Source organism: Crocuta crocuta, unplaced genomic scaffold, assembly GCF_008692635.1.
Source record: "Crocuta crocuta isolate KB4526 unplaced genomic scaffold, BGI_CrCroc_1.0 scaffold72, whole genome shotgun sequence".
In the NCBI taxonomy this organism is placed as follows: domain Eukaryota; kingdom Metazoa; phylum Chordata; class Mammalia; order Carnivora; family Hyaenidae; genus Crocuta; species Crocuta crocuta.
Genome location: NW_027529427.1, coordinates 5,985,036 through 5,997,102, shown reverse-complemented (window position 1 = coordinate 5,997,102; position 12,067 = coordinate 5,985,036). Strand labels below are relative to the sequence as shown.

Here is a 12,067-nt window from a genome sequence, read left to right as displayed (position 1 = left end):
GGTAAATTTCAGAGTGGAGTGGTTGGATCAAATAGTTGGTATAATTTAACTTTTATTTTTAATGTTTATTTGTTTTTGAGAGAGAAAGAGAAAGTGCAAGCAGGGGAGGGGAGAAAGAGAGGGGACAGAGGATCCGAAGCAGATTCTGTGCTGATAGCAGAGAGCCTGATATGGGCCTCGAACTCATGAATTGGCATATCAGGACCTGAGCTGAAGTTGGATGCTTAACTGACTGAGCCACCCAGGTGCCCCACGTTGGACATTTAAAAAAATTACCTAGAAGTGGTTGCACATTTTGCATACAGCTGCTGGTTGAGCAGCAATGTGAGTTCAAGTTGCGGTACATCCTCACCAACACTTGGTATGGCCTGTCTTTTAATTTTTAGCTTTTCCAGTGGTTATGTATTGATAAGTCATTTTTTTAAGTTTATTTATTTTTGAGAGAGAGACAGCGAGAGTGAGTGGGGGGGGGAGCAGAAAGAGAGAGAAAGGGAGAGAATACCAAGTAGGGTCTGTGGTGTCAGCATGAAGCCTGATGTGGGGCTCCAACTCACGAACCGTGAGATCACAAGTACATGACCCAAGCTGAAACCAAAAGTCAGAGACTTAACCAACTGAGCCACGCAGACGCCCCATCTCACTGTGGTTTTAATACGCGTTTTCCTAATGACTAATCATCTTTCCAAATACTTATTGACCGTTTGTAGATCTTTTAGGAAATGAATGTTGAAACCTTTTGTCCAATATTAATAGGATTGTCTTCTTAGTAAACTGGTAAGACTATCTTTGATTTTAAATATAAATCCTTTGTTGGATATGTATTTTGCAAATATTTTCTCCTCATCTGAGGCTTGCCCTTCAATTTTTATAACAATATCTATTTTGCAGAATAAAAGCCACAGATGAAGAGAAAATATTTATTATTGAGATATAAGTGACATATAACATTATATTAGTTTCAGGTATACAACATAATGATTCACTATTTGTATATATTGTGAAATAATCACCACAGTGAATCTAGTTAATGTTCATAACTATTAATAGTTATAAAATTTGTTTTTTCTTGTGATGAAAGCTTTAAAGATCTCTCTTAGCAACTTTCAAATATTCAATATGTTACTATTCACTATACCCTACATCTCCATCACTTGTTTATTTGATAACCTTTTGACCCCCCTCACCCATTTTGCCTAGCCCCCACCCACCTCTGGTGACCACCAGTGTGTAAGCTTGGTTTTAGATTCCACAGATAAGTGAGATGATACAATATTTGTCCTTTCTCTGATGTACTTCACTTAGCATAATGCCCTCAAGGTTCATCTATGTTGTTGCAAGTGGCAAGATTTCATTCTTTTTATGGCTGAATAATATTCCATATTACATCTTCATTCAGTCATCCGTTGGTGGACACTTAACGTTACTTCCATGTCTTGGCTATTGTAAATAATGCTTCAGTGAACATGGGGGTGCAGGTATCTTTTCAAGTTAGGGTTTTCATTTTCTTCAGCCTAGAAATAGACTTACTGGAACATGTGGAGGCTGTATTTTTAATTTCTTGAGGAAACTCCATACTGTCTTCCAGAGAGTCTGCACCAGTTTACATTCTCACTAAGAGCGTACAGTTTCCCTTTTCTCCACATTCTTAATGACACTAGTTATTTCTTTTTGGTAATAGCCACTCTGACAGGTGTGAGGTGATATCTCATTGTGGTTTTGATTTGCATTTCCCTGATGGTCAGTGATACTGAGCACTTTTCATGTACCTGTTGGCCATCTATCTGTCTTTGGAAAAGTGTCTATTCAGATCCTCTGCCTATTTTAAACCGGATAGTCGAGGGTTTTTTTTGTTTTTGTTTTGTTTTGTTTTTTTGCTATCAATTTGTACGAGTTCTTTATATATTTTGGATTTTAATACCTTATCAGATATATGATTTGCAAATATTTTCTCCCATTCAATAGATTTCCTGTTGATTTCATTTATTGTTTCCTTTCTGTGCAGAAACTTTCAGTTTGATGTACTCTCACTAAAAGTTTCTTTGTGATGAAGTCTAATTTGTTGATTTTACTGATTTTCAGTATGTGTATTTAAGTATAAGGCATAATCAAATGTACAGTTTTTCTCCCAGAAATGGGAGGCAAATCTTTGATTAAGTATGAATAATGGACTAGATTTAAGAATTAAAAAATTACATTGCTGTATGTAGTTATTTGTCTTCAGGTAAACCTTTTTTCCTTTATCTTTCCTGTAATAAGATCTAGTAGTTCGTTATCACACATAGTACATTTATTTCTGATTGAGTTGAACCACATTTTCATAAACTGTTTTATTTTAACTTCACACAGGCAGCTAATTACTAACAATTTACAATTATGAATTCCTCCAACTAAAATGAATAAATTGCCTTCAAAGTTGTCCCTTCTATCACTCCCCATTGGCTTTTATTGCATTTATTAGTAAAGTAGCATCCTTTCCTTCTTTGTTTCTTAATGAATTCCTAAGACTAAAAAGTATTATTTGTGATGTTATGAAACAATATTACAATCAGTAAAGGAAGTACTCGCTCAGGTTACTATTAGAAGAGCCATGGCCTGCTCATAGCCTTCATTTTTGCAAGTCTTAGCCTGCTGTGTTCCTGGCAGGGATGGTGTTTACTCCTTCCAGCACCACAGAAGGAGCCTCTTTAGCCTCCTGCATCCCTGGCCAAATGGCAGCCAAGTGCTGATTACAGCATCCTTATTATCTGGCACCATGTAGGAGGTTGCAGGAAGTACTCCGACCATATCGCAGCAATGGATTTTGTGTTAGAAAAATTTATTCNCCACGAACTGCGAGATCATGACCTAAGCGAAAGTCGGACGCTTAACCGACTAAGCCACGCAGGCGCCCCTAAAGTGGGCTTCTTAAAGTGTCTCAGATATTTGACCTTGGGCAGATTTCTTTATTGTTCCATACCATCTCCATTCCTGAGAAATACTGTGCTTGAATTTCAAAGACGCTAAAGGGCATGTGGATCTTTTTTTAATATTTAAAAATTTATTTTGAGGGGGGAGGAGGGGCAGAGACAGAGGGAGAGGGAGAATCCGAAGCATACCCTGCACTGTTAGCACAGAGTCCAATGCGGGACTCGATGTGGGGGTCGAACTCACAAATCATGATGAGATCACCACCTGAGTTGAAATCAAGACGTGGAGCTCACCTGACTGAGCCACACACGTGCCCAGGGCAGGTGGATTTTTACATGTACTCCGAGACACATATTTAAGAAAATGTCTGCTTTTTGTTTTTTTCCCCTCAAGTTTCTTATTTTGAAAATAATTTAATATACTGAAATCAAGCAAGAAAAGTAAATTGACAACCTTTGCCCTTCACTTAGAGTCATTGCTTATTAACATTATTTTTTAGTATCTCACTTAAAAAAATCTTTTAAATTAGACTTACAAAACAGTTGTAAGAATGTAAGAGAATAGAATTCTTGGCCAAGCTTCTCCTAATGTTAATAGCTTACATAAACTTAGTAAGTTATCAAAACCAGGACATTCATATGGATTCAGTACCATTAGTAGTCTTTTTGGAGTTTTGTCACTTTTCCCACTAATGTTTCTTAATAGTTTGGAATCCAAATCCAGGATCCTGTAGTCTACTTAATTGTCATATCTCTCTAGTGTTCACCAACTTGCTTAGTGTCTCAGTCTTCCTTTGCCTTTCTTTTTTTTAAATTAATGTTTATTTATTTAGAGAGGAGGAAGGGCAGCAAAAGAGGGAGAGAGAATCTCAAGCAGGCTCCGCACTGACAGTGGAGCCCCGAGGTGGGACTTCATCCCATGTACTGCAAGATCATGACCTGAGCCGAAATCAAGAGTCAAAGGCTCAACTGACTGAGCCACTGACCTGCTCTTTTGCCTTTACTTTTTTAAAAAATAAAATATAGTTGACACACAAAGTTACATTAGTTTCAGGTGTTCAACATAGCGATTCAGCAAGTCTATACTTTATGCTCTGCTCACCCCAAGTGTACCTACCATCTGTTGGCATACAAGGCTATTTCAGTACCATTGACTATATGCCCTTGCTGTACCTTTCATCTTTGTGATGTATTCATTCCATAATTGGAAGCCTGTACCTCCCATCTCCTTCATCTCTTCTGATCTTGACAGTTTTAAAAGAGTACTGGCCACTTTTATAGCATGTTTCTCAGTTTGGGCTCCTCTACTGTTTCCTCATGATTAAATTAAAGTTGTGCATTTTGTGCGAGAGCACCACAAAAAAATGATGCTGCACTGTTCTCAGCACATCATATCAGGAGGAGCATGATGTTTCTGTGTCTTCTTACTGGTGATGTTAATCTTAGTCACTTAGTTAAGGTGCTGTCTTCCAGGTTTCTCCATTATAAAGTTACTTTTTCCCTTTGCAATCAGTAATTATCCTGTGGACAGATACTTTGAGACTATGCAAGTATCCAGTTCCCATCATACTTTCACCTAGTAATTTTAGTGTCCATTGATAATTCTTTTCTGCAATGGTTATTACTGTGTTTGCCCTTGGTGACTTTCTATTTCCATCATTCCTTTTATCTTTTTTAATTGGATGGGTTTGTTTTTTCTGTAAGGAAGAGCTGTACCTTCTTCATTCATTCATTCATTTATTAATGTCATTATGGATTCATGGATACTCAGAGAAATGTGGCTCCCCCCATCCATATTACCCTGCTCTGTTATTATTTCTACCTTATTCCCACATCTACATGGCCACAATACTATTATCACATGTGGGACACTTCACATTAATATACTAACACTCTTGTTTAAAGCACAGTTCATAGTCAATTATCCTTAGTGTGCCAATAATAGTCTTTACTGTGTGTATGTTATGATTCATAATTCAAAGATTATGTGTTATATTTTCTTGCCAGAAATCTCTTAAAACTCTTCCACTTTATTTTTTTTAATTTTTAATATTTTATTTATTTCTGAGAGAGAGAGACAGCGTGAGCAAGGGAGGGTCAGAGAGAGAGGGAGATCCAGAATCTGAAACAGACTCCAGGCTCTGAGCTAGCTGTCAGCACAGAGCCTGATGCGGGGCTCGAACCCATGAACCATGAGGTCACGACCTGAGCTGAAGTTGGACGCTTAACCGACTGAGCCTCCGAGGTGCCCCCCCAAAACTCTTCCACTTTAATCTAGTAATTTTTTTTTTTTTGGTCTCTCTTGATAAGGATATTTTTGAAGAATCCTGAGAGTTGTCTTGCAGAATTTCCCTCCATTTGGCTTGTTTCTCTTGAATAGATTTAGGACAAGCATTGTTGGCAGGAATATTGCACACGTTATATGTTTTCTTCTCAGTACATCACATCAGGAAATACCTTAGGTCAGTCTGTTCCGTCATAGTTGCTGAATCCCTTCATTTGGTTAAGGTGATAACTGCTAGATTTCCTCATTGTAAGGTTACCTTTCCCTCTTTGTAACTAATATAATCTGTGGGGAGATACTTAAGATTGTGTTGAATATCTTACTTTATTCAATGGTTATAGGATCCATCAATGTTTCTTGGAAGAGTCAATTATTAATATGGTGGTTATAAAATGGTGACATTCTACTTCCATTATTCATTCTATATTTATTAGTTGACATTATTATGTAAAGAAGATCTTTGTTGTGCTATTTATTTAGGATTAACATGGACTCATGAATTTTTTAATAATAACAGCCTTATTGGAATATAATTCATATACCATGCATTACAAACCCATTTAAAGTATACACACTTCAGTGGTTATTGGTATAGTCACAAAAATGTGCAGTTATCACCACAGTGAATTTTAGGACATTTTCATCCTATGCCCTTTAGCTACCATCCCTCAGCTTTCATCCCTACAAGGCCCTAAGCAATCACTTAACCTACTTTCTGCCTCTATAAATTTGCCTATTCTGAACATTCATAAAAACAGTGTTGTATAATATGTGATCTTTTTTTGATTGGCTCCTTTCACGTAGCGTAATGTTTTCAAGGCTCTCCCATGTTTCAGTACTTCTCTTTATGGTGGAATAAATCCCATTGTATAGATACATCAGATTTTGCTTACCTATTCCTTAGTTGATGGACCCTTGAGATGTTTCTACTTTTGGGCTCTTGTGAATAATGCTGCTGTAAAAAATTGTATGCAAACAGCAATGTAAAATATACTTAACACTGCGGAACTGTCCACTTAAAAATGGTTAAGATATTAGATTTTATGGTACATGTTTTTACCACAATAAAAAAGTTTATGGAATGTCCATATTTTAGTATATTAGCCATTTGATATATTTCGAAGACCTATATAATAACATAAAAGATGCTTATGATATACTTGAGTTAAAATGATATAAAAATCATAAGTTTTATTTCAAATATATAAAAATTAATAGAAATATTTATAAAGATGTTTGTTTCCTTGTTAACAGGGATTATTATCTCAAGATGGTAGGATTATGAAAAGACTTTCTTTTTCTTTATAAATTTTTACAAAATTTATGAGTATGCATTATTTTTATAATCAATAAAGAAAAACACTTAGGAAGAAAAAAAATAATACAAAAAGGGTTTATCACCAGCAATCTTGTAACATATATTATCTCAAAAGTCCTTTCAATTAAAGAAATAATAGGGTAAAAGGTGAAGGACATTAAGGAGTACAAGTTTCCAGTTACAAAATAAGTTATGAGGATGAAAACTATGGCATAGGGAATATAGTCAATAATACTATAGTAATGTTCAAGGTGACAGATATGGTGACTACACTTATGGTGAGCATGCATACACACTCACACACACACATATATGAAATGTACATATATATAATGGAGAGTAGTTCAAGAGAATGGCATTCTATGGGTATTAGTCTATGCCACACTCTAATGTTGGATCTGTGTTTTTATAAGATATATGTTTAGGGTTTTCCCTGTTTGTATCAAGCAAATAGGAAATTTTCCATGAGAAAAATGGGAGAACATATAGTACATAATTCCATTTCTTTTACTCTATATGAATTTTTTCTGTTTTGTGTTGATTTATGAACCAGGCTTGGTTAGGCTTGCCATTAAACAACTTTGTGTTGTTTTTTTTTTATTTATTTTTTAAATTTACATCCAAGTTAGTTACTGTATAGTGCAACAATGATTACAGGAGTAGACCTTAATGCCCCTCACCCATTTATCCCATCCCCCCTCCCACAACCCCTCCAGTAACCCTCTGTTTGTTCTCCATATTTAAGAGTCTCTTATGTTTTTGTCCCCCTCCCTGTTTTCATGTTATTTTTGCTTCCCTTCCCTTATGTTCATCTGTTTTGTATCTTAAAGTCTTCATATGAGTGAAGTCATGATATTTGTCTTTCTCTGACTGACTAATTTCACTTAGCATAATACCCTCTAGTTCCTTCACATAGTTGCAAATGGCAAGATTTCATTCTTTTTGATTACCAAGCAATACTCCATTGTATGTATATATATACATATATATACACCACATCTTCCTTATCCACTCATCCATCAATGGACATTTGAGCTCTTTCCATATTTTGGCTATTGTTGATAGTGCTGCTATAACATTGGGGTGCACGTGCCCCTTTGAAACAGCCCACCTGTATCCCTTGGATAAATACCTAGTAGTGCAATTGCTGAGTTGTAAGGTAGTTCTAGTTTTAATTTTTTGAGGAATCTCCATACAATTTTACAGAGTGGCTGCACCAGTTTGCATTCCCACCAGCAGTGCAAAAGAGATCCTCTTTCTCTGCATCTTGGCCAACATCTGTTGTTGCCTGAGTTGTTAATGTTAGCCATTCTGACGGGTGTGAGGTGGTATCTCACTGTGGTTTTGATTTGTATTTCCCTGATGAGGAGTGATGTTGAGCATTTTTTCATGTGTTGGTTGGCCATCTGGATGTCTTCTTTGGGGAAGTGTCTATTCATGTCTTTTGCCCATTTCTTCACTGGATTATTTGTTTTTTGGGTGTTGAGTTTAATAAATTCTTTATAGATTTTGGATACTAACCCTTTATCTGATATGTCATTTGCAAATATCTTCTCCCATTCCATTGGTTGCCTTTTAGTTTTGCTGATTGTTTCCTTCGCTGTGCAGAAGCTTTTTATTTTGATGAGGTCCCAATAGTTCATTTTTGCTTTTGTTTCCCTTGCCTCCAGAAATGTGTTGAGTAAGAAGTTGCTGCGGCCAAAGTCAAAGAGGCTTTTGCCTGCTTTCTCGTCGAGGATTTTGATGGCTTCCTGTCTTACATTTAGGTCTTTCATCCATTTTGAGTTTATTTTTATGTATGATGTAAGAAAGTGGTCCAGGTTCATTTTTCTGCATGTCGCTGTCCAGTTCTCCCAGCACCACCTCCTAAAGAGACTGTCTTTATTCCATTGAATATTCTTTCTTACTTTGTCAAAGATTAGTTGGCCCTACATTTGTGGGTCCATTTCTGGGTTCTCTATTCTGTTCCATTGATCTGTGCATCTGTTCTTGAGCCAGTACCATACTGTCTTGATGATTACAGCTTTGTAATACAGCTTGAAGTCAATAAACAACTTTGTTTTAAAGGAAAGAGAGAGTATTAAAGGAAAAAAATGAAAATTTAGTAAGATCATATTCTAGTTTAGACCAGAAATTCTAGGTCAGATTAATGTAAGTATATAAAATATCTGTTATTTCTGCTAAATTACAACTTAAAACTAGAGCTCAAAGAAAGCATAGCTCTTGATGTATAGGAGGTATCTAAATGTTATAATTATATAGCATATTTTTAGTGCTGCTTTTGTTCAGGCCAAAACACAGCCTGTTCAGCTTGCCCAGGCTTGATGAAAGGAATTACATGGTGTTGAGATTGGCATTGACATTGGCATTGAAGATACACTCCTTAAGAGAAGTCTTTGAGGACTTTAGAGGTGTGTCAGAATTCAGTATGATTGAGGTTTTAGCATTGTGTGTGTGTGTGTGTGTGTGTGTGTGTGTGTGTAGAAGTGGGGTTGGGGGTGAGATAGGATGATTTATTTTCCGTGCCAGGCGGGTTTTGCAATTCTAGTTTAGTGTTGAAGGCAAAGTGAGTTAGAGGAGAAGCAGGATTCATAGCAGTAGCTGTTGAAAATACCAGCACATAACAGTGCATTTTTCTTTTACCATGTTACCTGTTCCTGTATATTCATAATTTTTCCCTATATATCCTAATATTCATAATTGTTTGTCTTAGTCATTTTATATAGAATTTTTCAAATTTATACTAATATCCACTAAATACTAATAATCTAGTACTGTGTTCATAAAGCTAGGGTTTAAAAATATGTGAATGAATATTAAAAACATTAAGGAAAACAGGAACATATCTAGGAGAAATGTTAGGGACTGACAAAGTCAAGGCCTGAGTACATCATATCTGACATTTTTATTTGTTTGTATGTCCTTCTTTTGAACTGGGATAAAGGAGATGATTTATTTTAAATACCCAGCAATTTTTTAAGGATATAGTTTAGAAGGAAATTTAATAGGAAATTAATTAATAGAAAATTAAAGTTCTCTCTGTCAGAGAACCAGAATGTCATCTATATCTAAGGGTTTATGAAATACGCTTACAGGTTTGGGCTGTAAGCTTGGGTGGCTCAGTCGATTAAGCGTACGGCTTTGGCTCAGGTCATGATCTCACCGTTGGGTTCAAGCCCTGCGTAAGCGGAGAGCCTGCTTGGGATTCTCTGTCTCCCTCTGTCTCTGCCCCTTCCCTGCTCACGCATGCGCTCTCCTCTCTTTCTCTCTCTCTCTCTCTCAAAAATAAACATTAAAAAATCCCTGCTTATAGATTAGTAGACAGGAGTCTTGGAGATAGTACACATATTCCAAGTTGCTATGCATTATTAAAATGCATAAAACCTTCTAAAATGTGTGAAGGTAGTGGTAAACCATTAAGCTATAAATAGATGTTTTGGTATTTTTACCTCAAATGCAGGATAGGCCCTGCTTCCCTTGGTAGTCATGGAATCTATCTTCTCAAATAGATTCTGATAGTAAGCTCCAGAAGAATTTATAATCAATTAATAATTACTATTATTATAAATAGTAATAGTTGAGAACCATTTCTGCCTTGTTTCATACTCTACTGTTTCCAAGAATTCTGAGTCACAAAATAAAATCTTAAATTAGAAAATTCTCAAAAATAGAAAAGGCTTCAGAGAAAGGTTTTTTTTTTTGTTTTTTTTTTAAGTTCAAAGGCATTTGGTTTATCAGTTGAAGACAGTCATTTGATTCCATTTTTTTTGTTGTTTTCTTCTATCAAACAAATCTGTCTCCTAGTGCTGTTAAGTTTTATCTGTTCAGCCATGCTTATAGTCTCCTTCCATGACTGGCATCATGTTTTATTAATGGGAAACTTGCAAAGTAAGNAAAATGTTTATTTTAAAGCAAGCTGGGGAGGGGAGGGGGATCGGGGAAGACAGAAGATCCGAAGGGGGCTCTGCACTCACAGCAGTGAGCCCAATGGAGCCCGATGCACGCTCGATGTGGGGCTCAAACTTATGAACCATGAGATCATGAGCTGAGCCAAAGTTGGAACTCAACTGACTGAGCCACCCAGGTGCCCGACTGCCTAGATCTTAAGGATATCAGTGGAGTATAGTCAGATGCTATACACAATTGTCAGGGTGAGGAAAATTTCCCCCTACCCATCTTGGTTCTTTTGGCTGGTCAACTAAATTGACACAAGATAGATTAATAGGAAAAAAATTTTTGTACATATGGAGGTCTCATAGATATGGAACCTAAGAAGTGACCAAAGCAGGTGGTTTATATACCTTTTAGAGAAAGAAACAATAAATTTGTGAAGAAATGACAAGACAAAGAACCTTAGTCTTGGCTACTAATTAGTGAAGAACTTAAGCAGAGTTTGTGTACATTGACTTCTAGGCCTTGAATTCTCTATTTCTGGCGATAAATGTTTTTTTACCTCCTGGTACAGGAAGCATGCCTTATACATGGGAAATTGACTTCCTGCTTTCATGGGGACAGAGAGGATGGTCAGAATGTGCTTGCATTGGCTGTTTCTCAAGTGAACTTTAATTCAGAATTATCAGTGTGCTACTTTTACATAGTTGGGGGCAGCCTGCCCCAAGCCCCATTTTAGTCTAGTTCTGTTTCTTAGAACTAGCTTCAGAAAAGAAGAAAAATATATTGGATTTTTAGGTGGGATTTAGACTCTGGAAAGAGACCTGGATTAGGGTTTGTTTCGGCTGTTTAACCTTATGCGTAGGCCTCTAAATCTGTTTCTCCATCTTCAAAGTGTGAAGAATAATAGTGCCTAATTTGTAGGATTGTCTGAGGAACAATGCATATTAGATACTTAGCACTGTGTCTGGGCTATAGTTAGTACCCAACATATGGTTTAAAAAAAAAAAATTCCATGGGGCGCCTGGGTAGCTCAGTCAGTTAAGCGTCCGACTTCAGCTCAGGTCACGATCTCACGGTTTACGGGTTTGAGCCTCTTTCAGGTTCTGTGCTGACAGCTCGGAGCCTGGAACCTGCTTCAGATTCTGTTTCTCCCCCTCTCTCTGCCCCTGCCCCACTTGTGCTCTGTCTCTGTCTCAAAAATAAGTAAAACCAAAAAAAAATTTTTTTTAATTCCTGCATACATGGGAGTCTGTGTTCTACATTTTTTTTTTTTTTTTTACCAGTCTTGGGAACTTCAGTCTCCCGAGGTCCTCCATGGAATAAGTGTGGCAAGTCCTTCCGTAGCCAGTGTCAGGTGACATCTAGAAAGTGATGCTTTCTCTAAAGAAGAATCATTTGGTTCCAATTAGCCCAGGGGAGTATGGAGAATATGAAATTGACATGATTTTAACAGAATTTTCTCTTTACATGCTTTTGTTTTCCTTTTTAAATAGTGCCTTTGAAGATGAGACCATGAAGCTTCGCCAGCTGAAACTAGATAATCAGGTGAGCAAATCAGGAGGCTCCCTGCTGTTTTGAAATAAGTGGACAGCTATACTGACCACGATGCTGATGGTCTTGGACTCTGAAGTTTTGGTAGAGTCATGGGAAGAAGACAGGACAGGG

At 36.8% G+C, this 12,067-nt stretch overlaps 1 protein-coding gene across 4 annotated transcripts in view; it reads left to right on the top strand.

Annotated features, from left to right (window-relative positions):
- Positions 1–12,067, top strand: part of TULP3 (TUB like protein 3) — a 65,424-nt gene that overhangs the window by 24,242 nt on the left and 29,115 nt on the right. For all 4 annotated transcript variants that reach the window (XM_077759185.1, XM_077759186.1, XM_077759187.1 and 1 more), the window contains exon 2: positions 11,896–11,947. In XM_077759185.1, the coding sequence (XP_077615311.1) occupies positions 11,915–11,947 (33 nt within the window). In that variant the 5' untranslated portion in view covers positions 11,896–11,914. The remainder of the gene's footprint in view (positions 1–11,895; positions 11,948–12,067) is intronic.